The sequence below is a fragment of the Trichechus manatus genome, unplaced genomic scaffold, assembly GCF_000243295.1.
Source record: "Trichechus manatus latirostris isolate Lorelei unplaced genomic scaffold, TriManLat1.0 scaffold00071, whole genome shotgun sequence".
NCBI lineage: Eukaryota > Metazoa > Chordata > Mammalia > Sirenia > Trichechidae > Trichechus > Trichechus manatus.
In genome coordinates, this window is record NW_004444007.1 from 8,106,105 (window position 1) to 8,130,414 (window position 24,310).

General features: G+C 36.6%; 1 protein-coding gene across 7 annotated transcripts in view; it reads right to left on the reverse strand.

The window, feature by feature from the left end:
• The window catches only part of TBCK (TBC1 domain containing kinase), a 273,293-nt gene that overhangs the window by 58,157 nt on the left and 190,826 nt on the right, over positions 1–24,310 (reverse strand). Inside the window, exon 25 of one of the 7 annotated variants that reach the window (XM_023734777.1) lies at positions 14,929–15,011. The exons of the other annotated variants lie outside the window; for them this stretch is intronic. Within the exon in view, the coding sequence (XP_023590545.1) occupies positions 14,929–15,011 (83 nt within the window). The remainder of the gene's footprint in view (positions 1–14,928; positions 15,012–24,310) is intronic. 7 annotated transcript variants of the gene reach the window in all.

Below are 24,310 nucleotides of genomic sequence, written 5' to 3' on the forward strand. Positions count from 1 at the left end.
CCATAAGCAACATCATGATAAACGGAGAAAAGATTGAAGTTGTCAAGGATTTCATTTTACTTGGATCCACAATCAATGTCTGTGGAAGCAGCAGTCAAGAAATCAAAAGATGTATTGCACTAGGCAAATCTGCTGCAAAAGGTCTCTTTAAAGTATTAAAAAGCAAAGATGTCACCTTGAATACTAACGTGTACCTGACCCAAGCCATGGCATTTTCAATCGTCTCATATGCATGAGAAAGCTGGACAATGAATAAGGAAGACCGAAGAAGAACTGACATATTTGAATTATGGTGTTGGCAAAGAATACCGAATATACTATGGACTGCCAGAAGAATGAACAAATCTGTCTTGGAAGAAGTACAGACAGAATGCTCCTTAGAAGTGAGGATGGTGAGACTTCATCTCATTTCTTTGGATGTTATCAGGAAGGATCAGTCCCTGGAGAAGGACATCATGCTTGGTAAAGTAGAGGGTCAGCGAAAAAGAGGAAGACCCTCAATGACAAGGAACAACACAGTGGCTGCAACAATGGGCTCAAGCATAACAACAACTGTAAGGATGACGCAGGACTCAGTAGTGTTTCGTTCTGTTGTACATAGGGTAGCTATGAGTTGGAACCAAATAGAAGGCACCTAAGGACAACACAAGGAATTTAGACCTTCTTCTTCGGGGTTGCACTGAAGTTTCCAGCTAGAAAATATTTTGGTCATTCAGCCTTTTGCTAAACAGCAAGGGAAGTAATAGAATATTCCAAGTAACAAGGAAAACCTGCCTAACAGTAGCACTAATCAGACTCGATGGCACCTAACAACAAACAAACATAGGGCTTCTAAGGCTGTCAACTTTATGGAAGCAGAACTGCCACATCTTTCTCCTGTGGAGTGGCTGGTGGGTTCGAACAGTCAACAACTTTTGGTTAGCAGCCAAATGCTTAACCACTTCGTCACCAGGGCTCCTTCAGGGGACTACGCACATATTAAATAATGTATGTTTCAACACAATGAAAGTACTCTTTTTCTTAACGACAACTTGAATAAGCAAAACTGAAAGATTTTTTTCTATGTGACTTGTAATGCTTCTAGGAGAGAGAATGATAGATCGATATAAACATGCTGATGATCACACGAGACAGGTATGCCCACAGCTTAAATTGCTTATATTTCTTTAGTATCTCCTATAGCAAGTACAATACGGTTCTGCCCAGAGAAGTTGCTGAAAATATTTGATACATGAATGCACGTGTAACAGGATGCTGAGAAGACCTTTCCTGTGGTCCCTAAGTTGAGACAAAGGGGCTCTAATATGTTACCAAAAATAGAAGCCATCAACAAAAGAAATCCAACACTTCTCCCAGGCTAACCAAAAAGAGATAGAAGTGACCCTATTACTTCTAACTATCACCCCTTTCCTCTCAGCCTATATAAGGAGCTTTTAGAGGTGGGAAAGTTACTTTTGTGGAGAGTACAGTGTTTGAAGTAAGATGTACCTTCCTTCCCATCCCATAGGATACAGCAATGGGTGCTTCTGGGGACTGAAATTTCCCCTCACAAGGCAAATGAGGGGATTGTCCAAGACAATCATACCTATAAAAAGGGATGGGTAACATTCTGTTTTGTAGTAGAATGTTTGCTTAGGCAGAAGACTTATTAATCTGAGCAGATAAGTATAGTGAGAGACAGCAGTGCTGAGAGAGGGGGTGGAGGCACTTACCTTCACAGATCTTAATCTCCTAAACTGTAAAGTGATAATAATGCTTGCGCTATTTATCTCACAAAGTTACTGTGAGGATTGTTTAGTGTAATAGTTGTAAAAATTTTTGTTTGTAGATATTTATATTAAAAAGTTGATGCTATTAGAAAACTGATTCCAAATAAAGCAGCTTGAATTTCATGGTAAAAAGTCTTAATATAATAAATTCTGAATAAATCATCAATGAATAAATATTAAATGAACTAGCCTGTGTTAGTCATTTTGAGAGAGAAAAAATACTATCTCAACCTCAAAGAGGTCACAATTTGGTTGGGAATGCAAAACTAACAGAAAGGAACAAGTTTTTGCAAATGGTTCAGGCAGCCATTAACCATCATTCTCAAAGGATTTAAACAAAGGAAAGCTACCTTCAAAAACTTCTTCTATTTACAAATAAATTTTTATGCATATATTTAAAAAATAAATAGTTTCAGTGGCATTTTGGTATTTTTGTTTCTTCCTCTTATATTTAGAGGAAATAGGATGGAAGATTTAGAAATATAGCATCAGAAATGGAGTTTGAAATAAAACCGTCATGCTCTGGAAGCTGCATAATATAGTTCTCACACTAGAGAGAATATTTTTTCCCCTCAAATAGAAGAGAAATAATGTGCATGAATATGAAACATAAAGAAGAGCAGAGACAAAATTATTTATCTTTTTTCAGTGATTAGGGATTTTATGCTAAAATTTTCACAGATGTGCTCCTGAAAAATTGTGTGTAAGCTAAATTTCTGTACAGAGAGTAATTTTTCCTTTGACACACAATCATCACTTTGGAGATATTTCATCTCTCTGGGCCTTAGATTTCTCATGTGTAAAGTGAAGGCACAGAACTAGATGATATCTTATGTTTTTTTTCTAGCTTTAGAATGCTATGACCTTATTTGTGATTGGTTTTCAACTGGCAACAGGCCCTAAAACTCTTGCTTTCCTCTCGGGACAAAGGCTAATCACCTGTACGTAATACTTAAGGGCATCGAGAAGGTTCTACTTAAAGAGATTCAAGAATGATTCTAAGTGTGAGGCTTAGTAAAGTATTTATGGTTTATAAAGCATGAGATGTTTACATAAATTTAGATCAATAAAAACTTACGCGTTTCAAAGATGCGTAGCAGGGAAATATTTCATACAATTGAAATTAGTCTAAGTACGTAAAACAGAACGAAATACTGCCCAGTCACACACCATCCTCATAATTGTTTCTATGTTTCAGCCCATTGTTGCAGCTGCTGTGTCAATCCATTTCATTCCGGGTCTTCCTATTTTTCATTGATCCTCTACTTTACCAAGCATGATATCCTTCTCCAGTGATTGATCCCTCCTGATAACACGTCCAAAGTCTGTGAGATGTAGAGATGTAGTCTCGCCATCCTTGCCTCTAAGGAACATTCTGGCTGTACTTCCAAAACAGATTTGTTCGTTCTTCTGGCAGTCCATGGTATACTCAATATTCTTTGCCAACACAATAATTCAAAGGCATCAGTTCTTCTTCAGTCTTCCTTATTCATTGTCCAGCTTTCACATGCGTATGAGGCAATTGAAAACACCATGGCTTGGGTCAGGCCCGCCTTAGTCTTCAAAGTGACATCTTTGCTTTTAACACTTTGAAGAGACCTTTTGCAGCAGATCTGCCCAACACAATACTTTGTTTGATTTCTTGACTGCTGCTTCTGTGGGCGTTGATTGTGGATCCAAGTAAAATGAAATCCTTTACAGCGTCAATCTTTTCTCCGTTTATCATGATGTTGCTTATGGGTCCTGTTGTAAGGATTTTTGTTTTCTTTATGTTGAGATGTAATCCATACTGAAGGCTGTAGTCTTTGAACTTCATCAGTAAGTGCTTCAAGTCCTCCTCCCTTTCAGGAAGCAAGGTTGTGTCATCTGTATATTGCAGATTGGCAATGAGTCTTCTTCCAATCCCGATGCTGTGTTCTTCTTCATACTGTCCAGCTTCTCGGACTGTTTCACAACTCACAGATTGAATAAATATGGTGAAAAGATACAACCCTGATGCACACCTTTCCTGATTTTATACCACGCGGTATCCCCTTGTTCTCTCCGAACGACTTCCTCTTGGTCTATGTACAGGTTCCACATGAGCCCAATTAAGTGTTCTGGAATTCCCATTCTAGTTGCAATGTTGTCCATAATTTGTTATGGTCAACACAGTCGAATGCCTTTGCATAGTCAATAAAACACAAGTAACCTCCTTTCAGTATTCTTTGCTTTCAGTTGAGATTTATCTGACATCAGCAATGATAATCCTTTGTTCCACGTCCTCTTCTGAATCCGGCTTGAATTTCTACCAGTTCCCTGTTGATGTACTGCTGCATTCACTTTTGAATGACCTTCAGTAAAATTTTACTTGTAACATTAATGATATTGTTTGATAATTTCTACATTCTGTTGGATCACCTTTCTTTCAAAGAGGCATAAATATGGATCTCTTCCAGTCGGTTGGCCAGGTAGCTGTCTTCCATATTTCTTGGTATAGACGAGTGAGCACTTCCAGCACTGCACCCATTTGTTGAAACATCTCAACTGATATTCTCTCAATTCCTGGAGCCTTGTTTTTTGTCTATGCCTTCAGTGCAGCTTGGACTTCTTCATTAAGTACCATTGGTTCTTGATCATATACTATCCCCTGAAACGGCTGAATGTTGACCAATTCTTTTTGGTACAGTGACTCTGTGTATTCCTTCCACCTTCTTGTGATGTTTCCTGTGTCATTCATTATTTTGCCCATAGAATCCTTCGATATTGCAACCGGAGGTTCGAATTTTTTCTTCAGTCCTTTCAGCTTAAGAAATGCTGAGCATGTTCTCCCCTTTTGGTTTTTTAACTCCATGTCCTTACACATTTCATTATAATAATTTACTTGGTCTTCTTCTACCCTTTGAAATCTTCTGTTCACCTCTTTTACTTCATCATTTCTTCTGTTTGCTTTAGCTATTCTACATTCAAGAGCAAGTTTAAGAGTCTCTTCTGACATCCATTTTGGTCTTTTCCTTCTTTCCTGTCTTTTTAATGACCTTTTGCTTTCTTTGTGTATGATGTCCTTGATGTCATCCCATAACTCTTCTGGTCTTTGGTCATTAGCATTCAGTGTGTCAAATCTATTCCTGCAATGGTCTCTAAACTCAGGTGGGATATACTCAAGGTTGTACTTTGGTTCTTGTGGACTTGTTTTCTTTTTCTTCAGCTTCAACTTGAACTTACTTGCATATGAGAAATCGATGGTCTGTTCCGCAGTCGGTCCCTGGCCTGGTTCTGACTGATGATAGTGTGCTTCTCTATCTTCTCTTTCCAGAGATGTAGTCAATTTATTTCCTTGGTATTCAGTCAGGAGAGGTCCATAGTACAGTTGCCATCAAAAAAGGTATTTGCAATGAATAAGTTGTTGGTCTGGCAATATTCTATCATGAAATCTCTGGCATCATTTCTATCACCAAAGCCATATTTTCCAACTATCAATCTTTCTTTGTTTCAACTTCTGCATTCCAATCACCAGTAATTATTAATGCATTTTGATTGCATGTGATCAATTTCACACTGCAGAGGTTGGTAAAAAATCTTTAATTTCTTCATCTTTGGCCTTAGTGGTTGGTGTGCAAATTGGAATAATAGTCGTATTAACTGGTCTTCCTTGTAGACATATGGATATTATCCTATCACTGACAGTGCTGTACTTCAGGATAGATCTTGAAATGTTCTTTTTGATGATGAATATTACACCATTCCTCTTTAATTTGCCCTGGCATAGTAGACCATACGACTGTCCAATTCAAAATGGCCAATTTCAGTCCATTTCAGCTCCCTAATGCCTAGGATACTAATCTTTATGCATTCCATTTCATTTTTGACAACTTTCAATTTCCCTAAATTCATACCTTGTACATTCGACATTCTGATTATTAATGAATGTTTGCAGCTTTTTCTTCTCATTTTGAGTCTTGCCACATCAGCAAATGAAGGTCCTTAAAGCTTTATTCCATCTACATCATTAAGGTCAACTCTACATTGACGAGGCAGGTGTTCCCCAGTCGTATTTTGAGTGCCTTCCAATCTGAGGGTCTCATCTTCCAAGACTATATCAGACAACGTTCTACTGTTATTCATAAGATTTTCACTGGCCAAGTTTTTTAGCAGTAGATCACCAGGTCCTTTCTTTTAGTCTGTCTTAGTCTGGAAGCTCCACTGAAACCTGTCCACCATGGGTGACTCTGCTGGTATTTGAAATACCAGTGGAATAGTTTCCAGCATCACAGCAACACACAAGCCACCACAGTAGGAGAAACTGACAGATGAGCAGTGACAAGATAAGTGAGGTCTCTAAAATCCCTGTGGTATTAACTGTTATTACCATGATTAATTTCCAATGGAATGTTCAACTAATATTATGCATCAGCCAACCTTTTATATTTTAATATAATTAAGATGTCCCAAATAAAGAGAAATTCAAAGACTCAGCTGCGAATAAAGAAGGCTATTTATTTTTTCACATTTAAATAATTTTTTAAAAAAATTTTTTAAAATTGTACTTTAGATGAAAGTTTACAGAACAAATAGTTTCTCATTAAACAGTTAGTACACATACTGTTTTATGACTTTGGTTAACAACCCCATAACATGTCAACACTCTCCCGTCTCGATAGAAGGCTATTTAAAATCATATGATAAGGGAAGAATACTCAGAGCTGTCTCTAGTCATTAATTCTAATATACTACAAACTATTCCAGACAGTTCTCATGAAGTGTCAGAATTCATAATATATGCAGTTATAAATATCTCAAGCTTCTTTGAAATAAATGAAGAGCTTCTGATTTTAACGAGATAAGAAAGGCTACACGTCATGACAAACCATAAAGCTAGAGATCACTGAGATATACTTTGAGTATATAATGGTAAATCACATATTACAGAATACGAACTCATAAATCTGACTGGTTCCTTTCAATAATACCAAATTGGTTAGTACCCATTTGTTATGGATTGAATTGTTTCCCCCCAAAATACGTGCTATAAATTCTAACCCTTATACCTGTGGTTGGAAACCCTGGTGGCATAGTGGTTAAGAGCTATGGCTGCTAACCAAAAGGTCTGCAGTTCGAATCCACCAGGTGCTCTTTGGAAACTCTATGGGGCAGTTCTACTCTGTCCTATAGGGTCGCTGTGAGTTGGAATTCACCTGATGGCAATGGGTATACCTGTGGTTACAATTCCATTTGGGGATGAGTTTTCTTTGTTATGTTAATGAGGCAGTATTAGTGTAGGGTGTGTTTTAAATTGCTCTCTTTTAAGATATAAAAGAGTAGATTAAGCAAGCAAGTAAGCACAAACTGAGGGGATGCTAAATGATCACCAAGGAAACTAGGAGTAGAAGCTGAAAAGAGACAAAAGCCTTCTCTTAGAGCAGACAAAAAGAAAGTCTTCCACTGGAGCCAGAGCCCTGAATCCAGACTTCTAGCCCCCTAAATTGTGGTGTTTCTGTTATAGCAGCACTAGATAACTAAGATGCCGTTTTTCCATATTTCCTCATTGAAAATAAAAGCCTTTCAGGGGTGAACTAATTTGCCAATTCATTTAAAATCCAATTATTAAATTTTTATTTAAAAAAACCTAAAAATTTATTTTAGATACAAAAGACTGATAAATTTAACTGCAATTACAGCTAACTAAAATTATCAGCTATAATGCAATAGACGGAGCCCTGCTGGCACAGTGGTTAAGAGGTGCTAACCAAAAGGTCAGCAGTTCGAATCTACCAGCTGCTTCTTGGAAACCCTATGGAGCAGTTCTACTCTTTCCTGTTGGGTCACAACGAGCTGGAATTGACTTTATGGCAACGGGTTTGGTTTTTTGGTTTAGTGCAATAGACAAAATATTACAATATTTATTTTAGATATATTCTAAAATTAAATTAAAAAAATAAATGTTTCATACCACACTATTGGCATAATATATCTTAATATGCAATGAAAAAGTAATCTAAGACATGAAAGAAAATATATTTGATAAATGATTACTAGCAATATTTCTTGGAGTCAATTAAATCTTTAAAATGTTATGGTGGGTATAAAATGTACTGATATTTTTCAACAATTATAGACTCTGTTTTAAAACAAAATGATTTAAAAAAATTCATGCTTTGGCATCTCCAACCACACTGCCAGAGTCATTTGAATATGTTCATAAGTACAATCATGATCATTTAACAACCGCAATACGTTCTGTGAAATAGGACGTTAAGTGATTTGGACATTGTGCGAACATGCCTAAATCACGAGCAATAGCATTCACTGATTTTCCACCTTTGTGCTGTTTACTGACCTGTTGTTTCACTTCCAGAGTGTTACTTCTCCTTTGCCTCTTGCTGCTGCAAATCTCTCACAGGAAATTTCAAGCCTCCACTCTCCTCAAATGTTCCATTTTCAACTCTCTTATACATCTCAGAGTAAATAGAAGCCATGAAACCAACAATTGCATAACTTTCCTCTAGTTACAGTGAAAGAGAGGCAGTTTCTTCTGCCTTAGGCCAGTTTCTTCACTTATACTCTAAATCCCAACTCTTTTCATCTCAGGGGTACAATAAAGGAAAGACTAGAAAATAGCAGATGCCAAGATATGCATGGACACCACATCAGTAAATGTAAGATATGTTTTTTTTTTTCTATTGCTTGACATTTCAGCAGCATTTGAAAGTGCATATCTGAAAAAAAAATCATGAAATGCCACCTATCATTCTGACTTCTCAGGCTTTTACATGTTTGACTATCTCTACTTACGCTGGTATGTGACCACGGACATATATGCGGTTGGACTTGGTTGGACGTTGCCCGAAAGGACGTTATGTGGTGTATCACTGTGTTTATTTTTAGAAATAAATTAGAATAGCCATTCTATTTGAAAACCTGAGATACATTTGCTGGTTAAAACACATGGGCCTACTTTAATTAAAATGGTAAAAGACTACAAACGATAGTTATAATACCACATGTAATTTAGCAAGAACCCACAAATGACAAACATGTACATAAAGCTACAAGTTGGTACCAGCCCCTCAAGAAAGATAATTTTAAATTACTTATTAACTAGTACTTGAAATAATTGTCTTCTTTTCAACCAATTAAGATACAAAGACTTTTGTGGCATTTTAAATTTTAACAGAAACTTATTCTTTAACTTTGGCTGGGCAATTTTCAGTAAGGTTTCATTGTCCCTGAAGTCTAGTCAATTTTTTGTCTAACTCCCCATAAAAAAAATCACAGGCTTGCCTATCCTATGGATTCTTGCAATATTGCTACTCAATGGTTAGCAGGAACTGTAAACTAATTTTAACTAAAAGTTCAACAGTTTCTGATAGGACTGATATCCTTCACATAAAGAGAGATGAGAATGAGGCTAGGTTTAAAGCTGGCCCGAAACAACTCAAACACAATAGAAAGACAACGCTCAGTAATCAACAATCATGGCTTATCTTCATTCCTACTGAATATCGGAACAACATGCTAAAAGGCATTTATAAAACACTTAGGAAATCAGAAAGCATGACACTTTATTAAAATGTTACAATTTATCTCTCAAGCTAAAAGACAGTGAAACACTAGAAACATGTCCATTAAATCTAAGAGTAAGATAAAGATGTCCACGAGGTATAAATTGGAAAGGAGGCAAAATCATAATTTGCAGATGTAACTGGAAAATCTGAATCCACTGAAAAACTATTATAAATAACAAGACAGAACAATAATGTAGAGGTAGTACCCAACTTGCAACCTATTCAAGTTACGACAAACCGTACTTAGAATACCGTTTTTTTGGTACATCTTATAGTTAGTAATATGTAATACATACAATGTTGCAGTGCATAATTTGCTGATGTTATCATTTTCATATGCTCACCTTCAGATGTTCAATTTTATGATTTACTGTTCAAAACACTGCCATATAGCAGACCATGGCCTCGTCTACAGTGAAATTGGTGTCCGTGCCGAGAGTCGTAATGGATAGAAAATTGGACCCTAACGCTCATTGCTTTTCTGAAATCAATAGGAAGATCCAGGAAGCAGTGAGATGTTACCATGAAATATATGAAGACAAAAAAGAAAAGGACCATACAGAGAACTCACACCATTCCCATTCCTAGGCATAATCCAGATGATCCAAAACCTTCCACAAGTGGAGTTATTACCACAAATGACAGAAAGTGAATTTTGTCCAACTCTTTTTCATTATCAGAGTAAATTTTTATGATTTGTGTATTTTTTATGTATTAAAATAGATCTGTAAGTTTATTTGTAATGTTTCCAACCCCCAAAGACAAATAAAGATTGGTTTTATAAAGATACTGTCACGGATTGAACTGTGTCCCCCAAAAATATCTGTCAACTTGGCTGGGTCATGATTCCCAGTATTGTATGATTGTGTAACATTTTGTAATCTAATGTGATTTCCTTATGTGTTGTAAACTCTATCACTATAATGAGATTATATGTGATTTCCTTATGTGTTGTAAACTATCACTATGATGAGGTTATATCGATGATGTTTACAAGATTAGATAGTGTCTTAATCCAATCTCTTTTGAGATATAAGAGAGAGAAGTGAGCAGAGACCCATGGGAAACTCATACCACCAAGAAAGCAGTGCCAGGAACAGAGCACGTCCTTTGGACCTGAGGATCCTGTGCAGAGAAGCTCCCAGACCAAGGGAAGACTGATGACAAGGACCTTCCTCCAGAGGTGATAGAGAAGAGAGAGCCTTCCCCTGGAGCTGACACCCTGAATTTGGACTTGTAGCCTACTGGACTGTGAGAGAATAAACTTCTCTTTGTTAAAGCTATCCACTTGTGGTATTTCTGTTAGAGCAGCACGAGATGACTAAGACAGATACTGATAATAATAAAAACAAAAACAAAAAATGAGGTATTTGACTTACGTAAGAACTGACTTACAACAGAGTCATCGGAACAGAACTCTGTCGTAAGTTGGGGACTACCTACAGCTGATAAATGATGATGATGATGATGACTGAGGATAGTGAAAACTTACAATAGTGAAAGCTTCCATAGTGCTCCCACTATCCTATGAAGTATATATCATTATCTTCATTTTATGGACTGGGAAATAGGCACAGAAAGATCAAGTGACTGCTTAAAGTCACACAGTTGATAAGGTAGGGTTGACATTCAAACACGAGGTTACTTGTGTGTTTTTAATCACTATACATACCGGTGAGAAAAAATAATAAAACACCCCAATAATAATAGCAACAAAAGATTAAAATACGAGTCAGAATCGGCTTGAAAGTACACAACAACAACAATCCTAACAAGAAATATGAAAGAAAACTTTAAAATGCTACAAAGGAACTTTAAATAGAGAGGCAAACACTGTTTTTTAGGGAAAAAAACTCGATATCAAATGTCATTTTTTCCTATTTATCCATAAATTTAATCCCAATATAAATACTAAAATGATTTTTTTTTTTCAGGAGCAGGAGGAAAGACAAGCCAATTCCACAATTCAGATAGAAACACAGTGCCAAGTGATGGTATAATCATAATTATAATTTTAATAACTATTTGGTAGTGGGAAAGAAATAAACAGGAACAGACAAATGTAACTGAAAAAAGGACACAGCAGTTGACACAAATACATGTAGGAGTACAGTTTACCATAAAGGGGTATTTAGCATCACAGGGAACTACTTATTTTATGCAAGAAAATATCTTTTAACTAATCTTAAACCAATTCCAGCAATATACATTTGATATAAAATTTTATATAAAAATATAAAATATATTAACTAAACTAAGTCTGTCAGGACTCTTACCTGACCACCCTTTGGTAAGCTAAGTGTTTATGTTGATTTCTGTAGGATTTCTGAACAACCATCTATGACTCAGATAGATGCATTCTGGAATAATACTAATTTAGCAAGCCTTCTAAATTGCTCACGATTGACCTTTAGCAACAAGTCTTTAGTAGATATGAGAATGCTGCAGATAAAAGTTGACTTTTCTTTTTTCATTAGACACCCCTCTTTAAGTTCTGTGCCAGCACCAGTACAAATCGGACCAAGAACTGAATGTTTAGTAGTAGGTCTATTTACAATTCTTGAATCTCATCTACATGGCTTTTTATTTATTTTGCATATTTTATAGGCTGTCCTGGGAGAATAGCAGGAATAAATAGGACTTTATACCCTGGAACTGTGAACATCATTAGACTCACAGAATCCTGTATATAACAACTGTGGTGGCCACTGTTGCTAGCCTTTCTATGGAATGGTGCCAGAATCCGTTTCTCTTTAAATGTCAAGGAATGTCAGCGATACATGAAATGAGATCCCTGAATGTAGAGGCTGCATAAGGAAGATCTCAGTGCAGGAGCCCAGATATTCATTAGCCAGTTGGAATTATGCTATCTGTGCCCATTACTCTTCATGAACAAAATATATTCTATAAATGTACTGGTGGACAAACATTGTTACAGGAGCTGTCTCATATCAATACTGTTACATCAAGCTGTAAAGGAATAAAAACTGTCACCAGCATAGCCTTCCTAGCAACTGCAAGGTGGATATGCTAATGTTGTGTCAAAACATCACCCTGATGTCTACAGGGATATATGTAGTCTCAGGGTCTCAGATCACTTAATCTGCTAGCTTGGGTCAGTCTTAAGCAGGGCATTCCACCCTATTTGGTCCTAAGTGTTATTTTCACCAAACGACAATAATTCCTATTCATTTGCTTCTTTTGTGTTTCCAGTCAAGAACTCTAACACTAACACTCTCCTACCCAAAACTTCAAAACATCTCTTTCTATTCCTCCTCATCCCCCAGACAGACAGACAGACAGACAGACGCGCACACACACACACACACACACTTCCTCAATACAGTACACAACAGAAGTCTTCCTAGTGCTCATTCTGTCATTACTTAATTCTCACATGGTTCTGGACAATTTTTTGCCCCTTATTTCACTTTCTGCATTTACAAGGCAGGACTCCATTCAGAAGACACTTATGTAGACTGAAATCTCTACACTCAAGAAAGTGGCATTTTAATAATTTGATGACTTAAGGTGAGAAAACCCAAAGATTTTTATAATGGAGAGGAAGAAAACATCTTTAATATGCTACTACAAATTCTGATTTCCCAAAGATAACTGCATGGAAAAGAATAATGGGAAATATTTAAAAATTTAGTGACAAGTTAGCATGTAAATTTTCCAAGTTTCAGACTGCTATAGTAGAAACCATAATTAGATTTTAAAAATTAGAAAAATATGAAGGGTCATAGAGAAGAAGACATTGATGCAGCGTGTCGTCTCGTCAATTCCAATGCACTGCCCCATAGGGTTTCCTTGGCCATAATCTTTACAGGAGCAGATCGCCAGGTCTTTTCCCCTGCAGAGAAGTTGGTGGGTTTAAACTGCTGACCTTTCAGTTAATAGCTGAGTGCTTAACCATTGTGCCACCTATCAGTGATAAACATACATCACTAATTCAGAGTTTCTTGACTTGGAAATAAAGAACTAATCTTAAATTATTTCATTACATTTATTTATTTATATTCTGCTTCATTCCACAAAATATTTGAGATAGCTTTTCATTCCATTTACCTTTCCAAACAATCTAACACGTTTTTTTTGCCCCTTCCTGATGCATTATTTCCAACTTCCAAAACAGGTTTCTTCTGTGTTAAATTACAACCAAAATTTGGAACTGATACATTGTGGGGACGGAAGTTTATATAAAATGATAGAAATCTTGCTAATTCTGGACTCAAGGGGCTCTGTTTTAAATAACATTTGAAAATGGAAAACAAACAGCATAGCTGTAATGGGGAAAGGCAGAGAAGAAATCACTGATCTTCCTACCCTTCATGTGAACTACGGATATGTTCCCAGTCACCTGTCCTTATGTATCCTCAATTAATAAGGTACTTACAAAAGATGCAGTCCACGTTGCTGTGAAGTGAGAACTGAAAACGTCTTTGTAATTGTAAAGCCCTTTATAAATTATCACCTGCATGTAGTAGGTACTCAATAAATATTTGCTGAGTGAGTAAACTATAGTTAAAATTCCCTTTAAATGATGAGGAAAAAAAGGAAAGGTAAAATAGCAGATTTTTTAAAAAATTATTTGTCTCTTGGTTTTTCCTTAAATCCCCACCAACATTTCTCTTGCCTCTGTCCATTTCTTCTCTTGAAATAAAATTGTTCATATGTTTAAGTTTTCAGGAGGTGGGACAGTTTCCATGTTATATGACAACTGTGTTTATACTCATACTCACACATACTCATATTAAGACCCTGCAATTACTACTTGGATCACTGCACACATTCTGAGTTGATTTGATAGTGTTAGTTTTTACTGATTTCAAGAGAGAAAACATCATCAAATGTTAGTGGGGACCATAAAATTTTTGAGTCTTGAATGAATTTCTCATTCTGATTTATTTCCTCAGGAATGACCTTTGAAATTCCAGTGTTGTAGGCTGGTACAGCTGATCAGGAACTGCTCTTATAAAAGAAGAAGAGGGGGGAACCATCAAGACGGAGATTTATAATAGGGCTGGCCTGCTGGCAGTAAAGACAAGAGGACAGACTCAGAGAGTGAGCAGGTTGAGACTGCTGATTAGTGAAAGAGGTTGTGGTTTTTGTTCATGAAAGGCAAATTAACGTGGGGAATAAGGTTAGACATAAATAAGTAGAAAAAGAGTAGACTGGTATAAAAATACAAAAAGAATCAATGCAAAAAATAAACACTTTAACCATAAATATGAATGTCTTATCACTGAGGATTTTTTTGCTCCCGATGGATACACATTTCTGCTTAACTACAAAGATATGACTTATGAGAAAACGGTATACATGTCTTTTTAAGAATTTAAACTTTTCTTAAAGGAGTTGTTCTCAAACATTGAGGAACATAAGAATCTCTCAGGGACCTTAGTAAAAACATAAAATTCTAGGGGCCAACCATCAGAGATTGATTTAATAGATTTGGAGTATGGGGGGGAGTCTAGAATATGTATTTTCAACAAGTATAGAAGATTTTGACAACTTTTTTTCAGATAAATTGTTTTAGAGAAAATAATGTAAATACTGATTAATTGAAATTAAGCTAATGTTAATTAATTCAACAAATATTTATTGATTACCTACTACAAGCCAGGTACTGTGATAGGCACTGGGGATACAGTGGTGGGCAAGATCCAATCTCTCCCCTCTGCATAGTGGAGGGCTAAAAAATAAAACAAATAACCAAAGAGATAAATACATAATTTTAAACATAATGCGAGCTATACGGATTGAACTGTGTCCCTCAAAAAGAGATGCTGAAGTCTTAATCCCTCACCTGTAAATGTGACTTTGTTTGTGGAAACAGGGTGTTTCTTTACAGATGTTATCAATTAAGGAAGTCATACTATAGTAGGGTAGGTCCTAAACCTTTATCCCTTCTGAGTGGCATTCTATAAAAGGAGAGGACAGAGAGGGAAACAGAGTCACACACGGGGAAGACAGGAACCCCAAGAAATGCCTGGGGGTACCAGAAGGAGAGAGAGACAAGAAAGGTCTTTCCCTAGAGTGGGTAAAACTGCCAACACCCTGAATTCAGACTTCTATCCTCCAGAATTGTGAGGATATAAATTTCTGTTCTTTAAAGGCACCACTTTGTGGTATTTTGTTTATGGTAGCCCAAAGAAACTAAGACAAAAAACAAAAAAAACCAAATCTGTTGCTGTCACCAGTTTCGACTCATAGCGACCTTATAGGACAGAGCAGAACTGCCCCACAGGGTTTCCAAGGAGTGGCTGGTGGATTCAAACTGCAGACCTTTTGGTTAGCAGCCCAACACTTAACCATTGTGCCACTAGAACTCCAAAACTAAGACAAATAGTAGTAAATATTCCTGATTAATAAGAATCTGTGATTGATTAAAAGAGCCCTGGTGGCACAGTGGATGAAGCACTTGGCTGCTAATGGAAAGGTCGGTGATTCAAACCTACCAGCCGCCGCTCTGCAGGAGGAAGATGTGGCAATCTCCTTCCATAAAGATTTACCACCTTGGAAACCCTATGGGACAGTTCTACTCTGTCTACAGGGTTGCTATGAGTTGGAATTGACTTGATGGCAATGGTTTTTTTTTTTTTTTGGGTGATTGATTAAGTGAATGCTTTGTACAATACAACTGAGGGTTAACTAGTATAGCCTTCTTTGTAGTAATTATTTAAAGTAAGTAAATATATATCAAGACCATAGTAATTTTCAGGCACTTAATTAGTCCCTGGGGATCCAAAGATAAGAATGGTTTTTTCCTCAATGTATCCATAAACTAGAAACCCTGGTGGCGTAGTGGTTAAGAGCTAGCTACAGCTGCTAACTAAAAGGTTGGCAGTTTGAACCCACCAGGTGCTCCGTGGAAACCCTATGGGCAGTTCTACTCTGTCCTATAGGGTTGCTATGAGTTGGAACGGACTTGATGACAACGTGTTTGGTTTTTTTTTAAATCCATAAACTAGCAGGGAAGAAATTATGTGATTCTTTTATTTTCAAAAGTATGTTATTTTTTAAGAAGCTACAATGTGTCACACACTGTGCTAAGCAATGTAAACACAAAAATGAAAAAAATACTGTTGTTACTCTTCAGGAATTTAAAGTTTAATAAGCAAAACATATACAGAGGCCTAAAGGCAGTTGGGTGGTGCAAACAGTTAAGTGCTTGGCTACTAACTGAAGCTTGGTGGTTCAAATCCACTCAAAGGCACCTCAAAAGAAATATATGGTGATCCACTTCCAACAGGTCACAGCCATTTGAAAACATGTGCGGTCCTACTCGGAAACACATGGAATCAACTTGAGGCAACTTTTTTTCTTAAGGCAGAAGCATATATGAGATATTCCTAAAATTGAGAGAAATCTAGTTCCTATGCTAAAGTACAGGATATTATGAGGAAGAATACTGACAGAAGAGGATGACAAGGTAGGCAAGGGGAAGATTATGGAGGGCCTTGTAGATCAAGCTAAGGATTTTTAATTTTATTATAAGGGTAATGGAAAGAGTCTTGATAAGAATTTTGGTTAAAAAAGATGGTTAGCTGAAGTCAGAAGAATGGTTTGGAGAGGAACAAGAGTGGATGCATGGAGACCACTTAGGAAACTGCTGCAGGACAGCAGGTAAGAGATCATGGCGAACTTGACTAAGATGATAACAGCAGAGATGAAGAGAAGCAGACAGATTAATGAACAGGGATTTATGATTGATTGAATTTGGAAGGTGAGACAAGAAGATTCTGGTTGAACAAATGGGGGGATGGTAATGGTAGTTAAGATGGAGAGAATGCTGAGGGAAGAACAGCTTTAAGGGAAAAAGATAATAAATTCAGCTTTGGACATGTTGAATTAGAGTTGCCTGTGAACTATCCAAGTGGAGTGTTGAGTCAGCATTAAATATATGGGTCTCCTAGATCTCAGAAGAGAAATTTGAGCTAACAATTGGAAGTCATGGTAACTATACGATGCAAGTATGTAAGATTGCCTAATATTTGTCTTGTGTGAGAACTGAAGAAGGCCTACACAGAACCCTGAAGAACTGCTACATTTAATGGCATGGAAGAGCAAGTGAAGACAGAGAAAGATATTGAGTGGAGTAAACAGAGAGGCCAGAGGAAAACAAGTAGAAATACTGTTTGATGCCCAGGAAAAATAATACATGAAAAAGAGTAAACAGTTAACTCTTCTGAAGGCTGCTAAGAGATCAAGTGAGATCAGGACTGAAATCAGTCATTTGTAATTTTCACTAGAGCAGTTTCAGAGGAGTGGGGAAAGTAGAATACAAAGTGAAGTGAGTGTACGAATAAGATAGGCATAAGGAATGGAGATAACAACTTTTATAACTCTTTTCTGGAATATAATTGAGAGATAAATGGAGACAGTCATTAGTCATGTGTCAGCAGAAGGAGAGTTACTTACAGAGGGATGGCAGAAAACAGAAGCCATAAAAGTATGGGGAAGAAGTGGGTTGACTGGCAGCATAAGAGCAATAGGATCAGAGAGTGAGCTGCTGAAACATCACATAGGCAGCAATAAACACCAGTTTCTTACAGGATAGCTATTAGAGTGTCTGTCCAATGACTAAAGCTGTCACGGCATAACTGGAGCTACTATAGTACCATGAACAGTGCTCTGGTTTCCAAAATTCTGGCTGTCTAGCTGCTGAGACTATTTAACATCTCCCTTATTTCTCAGTGTATCATCAGAATAAACCTTGATTAACCGAGGTTTGTTGTTGTTAGGTGCTGTGGAGTCAGTTCCGACTCACAGCAATCCTAGTACAACAGAACAAAACATGGATAGTCCTGTGCCATCCTCACGATTGTGGCTATGTTTCAGCCCATTGTTGCAGCCACTGTGTCAGTCCATCTCATTGAGGGTCTTCCTCTTTTTCGCTGACCTTCTACTTTACCAAGCATGATGTCCCTCGTCAGGGACTGGTCCCTCCTGATAACATGTCCAAGCGCGTGAGACGAAGTCTCACCATACTCACTTCTAAGGAGCATTCTGTCTGTATTTCTTCCAAGACAGATTTGTCCCTTCTTCTGGCAGTCCATGATATATTCAAAATTCTTCATCAACACCGTAATTCAAAGGCATCAATTCTTTGGTCTTCCCTATTCATTGTCCAGCTTTCTCATACATATGAGGCGACTGAAAACACCATGGCTTGTGTCAGGCACATCTTAGTCCTTAAAGTGACATCTTTGCCTTTTAACACTTTAAAGAGGTCTTTTGCAGCAGATTTGCCTAGTGCAATACATGGTTTGATTTCCTGATTGCTGCTTCCATGGGTGTTGATTATGCACCCAAGTAAAATAAAATCATTGACTAACTTCAAGATTTTCTTTGTTTATCATGATGTTGTATATTGGTCCAGCTGCGATTTTTGTTTTCTGAGGATATTTGAGCATACATCTTTTCTTCACATTCTGAAAACTCTTAACTTATACCTGGAGAAAACATAAGCTTAGGAATTGCAATTTTGAGTTTTGAGAGACAATCAAATTGAATGGCACACAGAATTGTGGGCTCAGAACTTAAGAAAAATGTTAAGGATGGAGCTGAATTTTAGGATGCTATCTGTGACAGATAAAGCAATGGAAATAGATGTCTGGAGACAGAAACTAACCCAAGCTGGGGATAGGAGGGAGAAAGCTATCAGAGGTGTAATGAAAAGGAGAAGTAGAACTCAGAGAATAAGTAACATTTAAAACCAAAGGAGAAGAAAATTTGCAGTAAGTGGGTGATCAATATTATGAATTTCCTCAGAGGATGAAAAAGATAAACAATGACACAAAGTTCATTGGATTAGTGTCTTGGTATTTCACCGGCAACCTCTAAAAGAATAGTTTCCTGTTCTCCTGGAAAAGAAAAGCAAAATTGGAAAAGTTGTGAATTAAGTGGGTAGAAAGTAATTAAAGGACTTAAATATACATTATTTCAAGATGTTTGACTGTGTTGAGATATAAAAACATCTTGTGGGTGGAGTAAGTTTTATATAAGAGTTTTGGACTTTTTATAAATGAAAAAAAATATGTATAGTTTGTAGGCCACAAGGAAAGAACCACTGGTAAATACCGATTCTGGAAAAGGCATAAGGAAATAAGATGAATAACATACATGGAAAGAAAGGTTTGAAAAACTGGAAATGAGGTGTCTTTCTTTAAAACAGGGAGAAAAGTGAGAGGAGAGGTGAAGACAGAGTATAATAACTAGTATACCAGAAGTCTGTGCTGGAGGTGACGAAGTCTAGGACTCACTGCCAGAGGTTTACACAGGCGGTAAACTTTTGTATAAGAAGAATGCAATAGAAAAAAAAAAGTAAGATAAGTATCTATCAAAAAGGCTTTATTTTACTAATTTCTACTTCTAGGAGCAAGAACTTAACCAGGGTTAAGGCCTATATATTTTATTGGTAATCAAAGCATCATAATATCCAGATATGTAGACTGCATAAATATTCGGCGAGGTAATAAAAGCTCTTACAGGACAAACTCTAATATTAAAGAAAAAATTTCCTTAAATTTCAAGGGAAACTAGCTTCATGAAAACAATTCTTTCAATTTTGAAAAGGAAAAGTTTGTAAGTATGTAAACATATCTTGCTATTAGCATAGACTTTTTCTTTTATTAAGGACAGCAGTAAAATCATCCTAATTCAAAGGGAAAGCAGTTCTCCTGTGTTCCAAAAAATATATTTAATCACTTTAGTGCCTTATGTGATATTACAAAAAAAACATGTAATGCTAAGTCCTACTCTAAAGGTAAGAAACATACATTCCATGTGTGTGGGGTGGTGGTGGTGGTGATGGTGGTTTATATACACATAAAATAGAATCATTTAGTCATATAAATAAAAACAATTGTAGAAAGGTGATAGTCTATATGTCTACATATAACTGAGACTATTTTGTGATGTTCTTGCAATCACTTATTCCCCTTTTAAGGATGTGAGGATATTTCTCATTAAGTATTTATGAATTTGTCCAGGAATTTTAAGGCAGCCTTTAGGTGTGAATGGCAAACTGAATAAGAATCGAATAATCTGTGACCTCATGATCATGGTAAATGGATTAAAATGACAAGCTATCGTAAATTATAAACAGAAGATAAATTATACAAAAAGAATAGTTATATTATTAATCACCTAAAGAATAACCTAAATAATAACAAATAGCATGGATTTCAGAAAATAGTAAAATTCTATCTCTTAATACATCATTTTCCTTAATCTGATGTTAATAGACAGAGCTTTTCCATATAATTTTAACTCAGCCAATCTTTGAATGGAGCGCCAGATTCTAACAGACTGTCAACTGCTGTCTTCCTTTAATTTCAGAAACAAATTCTCATTAGCACTATCCAACCGGGTGGGATTCTCTCTTTGACTAACTGAAATGAAAACTTGACTTAACTTAGAGATATATCAGAGATATTCCCCCCTCTGAGGATCAGTTCTGCTCAGGGTTGACTGATATCAAGACTCCCTTTTTAACATTCCACACAAGCTTCAGAAACGCTGTCAGTATAGTTATTGTCCTCTCAACGAACCAAGGTATTTCTTGCCAAAGACTCAGAGTTTCCATTAACAACATTCTTATCAGGACAAAGACTCACAATTAATTAAAACACAGAACTAATAATAACAACTAAAACAAATCCATAGAGATTAAGGATATACCTTAGTGGTTTTATCATTTCTTCTGATCCTTTCCCCCCCACTTACCCTTTAGCAACTCAAGCAGCCTCATTTTATAAACACAAAGGCATATATTTTTCCCCCATGGTATTTGCTACAGAGTGGAATATATTCTTGAAAGTGCTAAACTCATCATTTAAATGAAATGTAACAAAAATTAAATATAATTTGCACACACGATATAATGATATCACTAACAAGGAGAAAGAAATCCTGGTGGGCTTAGACTATATAACTCAAGAAAGGTATATTCAAAATAAAAGATGATTAAATTTACAGTTAGAATAACTATACTGAGTTAATTTAAAATATAATTTCAAGTCTGTGCATTTAAGAACTCCTTAACTTTACTGTGAATAATTGCAACCTCCCAGCTTCTTTCAACTCTTCTGGTGCTTAATATTCGCAGTCACAAGCTGTGTGTTATCACAGAATCTTAGGCCTTGCATACCTACCACGTTAGTAGTGAAACTCCATAGTGTTGCAAGAACTCTCATTAGCAGAGGGAATGTGGCCTACTAAAGTGAAGAGTTTTTTTTTTTTTTTTTTTTACCAAAGTACCACATGTGTAGGAAATAATAAGTAAAACAAATAAAATTAGTGAAGTATGCAATATTATTTTTATTTTTCATTCATCCTTTCTTACGGTGATTTTGAGATTGCTTGTGATGATCAAAAAAAAAAAAAAAGGAATTCTTGTTCTCCTTTACTTATATAAATCCCATGTACCTTTCAAAGGCTAATTCAAATAAAAAGACTTGGTAAGGCTAATAAATAAACGTCTGTTATGTGCAAGGCAGATACTTAGGGAAATACAGAGATGTCTAAGAACAGATTCCAAAGCATAAGTTTATAACCTAGTGGTAGCAGATAATGTCAGCCTTCTTTATCAAACCTTACTGACTTCAGACTACAATGATCTTCCCTTCTCTGACGTTCTATAGTACTAGATTATAAACCATCTCTCACAGTTATATTCAGGTATCTTGAAATTTTCTTGCAGTCAGAAGTCAGGATGTTATATTTGTTGCTGGTATTAATGTTTGTTTGTTATGCCCGTACTGAACCTAGCTAGCACTGTGCTGAGCAAGCAGTAGCAGACAGTCTTCTACACATCTTGTTAGCTGCTATCCAGTTGGCCCCTGACTCATGGTGATCCCACACACAGTGGAACGAAACGTTGCTCAGTCCTGAGCCATCCCCATGATCAGCTGAGGATCAGATCATTGTGATCCGTAGGGTCTTTACTGGCTGTTTTTCAGAAGTAGATCACCAGGCCTTTTTTCTCAGTCTGTGTTAGTCTGGAAGCACCACTGAAACCTATTCAGCATCATAGCAACATGCAAGCCTCCACTGACAGATGGGGTAGCTACACATGAGATACAATGGCTTGGAATCAAACCCAGGTGACCTGCATGGAAGGTGAGACTTCTGCCATGGAAGTTATACTGTTCTTTTTAGTGTATCAATTTCTGCTTTGTCCTTAATTTTCTTCCTTGTGATTCCCTTGGTTTTATTTATTAGTTTAACTTTCTGAATTCTAAATTTCCTTAAATATTACTTTAGTTGTACCTCATAGGTAAATTGTTAAACGATTTTAGACTGTTTTGAATCTAAAAGTAAGAATGGAAGACAAAAGCAAAAATATAATGTAATAGCCTTTGCTGGTATGGTACTATGTCTTCTCTAAAATAATCTAAATCTGACAGAAAAGGATATGTAGTCAAACAGAAAACAGCCAAGTTTAATGATAATAAAGAAAACCAAACCCAATGCCATCAAGTCGATTCCAACTCATACCGACCCTACAGGCCAGAGCAGAACTGCCCCATAGGGTTTCCAAGGAGCGGCTGGTGGATTCGAACTGCTGACTTTCTGGTTAGCAGCTGAGCTCTCAACCACTATGCCACCAGGGTTTCCTGGTAAAGTAATAATAATAAAGCTAACATAAAACCTGGAGCTCCTTGGAAACTCTATGGGGCAGTTCTACTGTGCCACCAGGGCTCCAATGATAATAATGGCCTCTGGAAAATACACAGCCACTCGCTATCATGATAGTTCCATTCGATTCAAAAGACCTAATGTCTCTGACACACTTTTCTTTAGTATATGTCTCTCTGCCTTTCTTGAAGTTGAAAACTGCCCATGCAATCCTGCTACTTTTACAAGCAAATGTTGTGGTTGAATCAACAGCAGGTTTTTGTTTTTGTGTTTTTAAATTTATTAATTAATTGTAAAATAAATTCATCAATAATTCAGTGGTCATGATAAGACACTGCCAGGTATCTCACTTGAAGAATTCTAAGAATTTCCCACTCTTCTCCAAATCAAGATGATAAAAGTGCTGGTTTTAAAGCCCATAAACCTTTCAGTAGTCCCATTCCATGTTTAAATGTCTATTTATTCAGAGAGGGGCATATTTCAGAAACAAACACAGCACAACCTTGGAATATATTCTCAGAATGAGGGAAAGAAAAATCCCTCAGCTTGGCGCAACCGTCCTTCACCCTCACTTTGGTGTGTATCTCCGAGTATGGACGTACTGAAACAAAATAAAGGCCAAAGAACAATCCAAGAGTGAAGTCTACTCTTAAAACGCAGAGTGGGGAAAGGATAGAAAGAAGCGGTTGGTAAAAGGACACTGCCAATTACACAGATTATCCATATACCCTACGGAGATTACGGTGGAGAGAGTGAAATGTTACCAACAGAAAATCACTATACTCACTATGTATCTCTACCAGCAAAGAAAATAATTGTTGAGATGCTCTTTCATAGTTTATATTACCAGATTTCTCCCCAAAATATGAACGTACTAATCTAATGCCAATATTTTTTTTTCAAACTTTAAATGTTTTCTTGTAGTGTCTGATTTTCCATTCCTCTCCCCATTTCAATTTCCTCATGGTCTAAGCTAATTTTCAGCTTGGTAACAAATGTCACTAATCCATCTATTCTCAACCTAGTGGTCTATTTACCTAATATAATTAGGAATTCTTAGCCACGTCTAACCAGTGACAGTACATTAGTGAGATGGTTGCACTTATACAGAGAAGAAAACAAAAGGTTGAGAACCAGAGCAATCATAAACTTGATCAACTAACTTGTTGGTCAAGGATAGATATTAGCCATTTTACCCTGTAATCAACTATTATACTTAGGAAGATACAGAAACTTTATGACTGGCAAATTTTGCACTCTGGGCTTTTAAGAGGTGGTAGCTTTCCCTCTTAACACTTAAGATTTGGCTTTTGTTAACATTTCACTTCCTTCTATTGCTTTCCATGT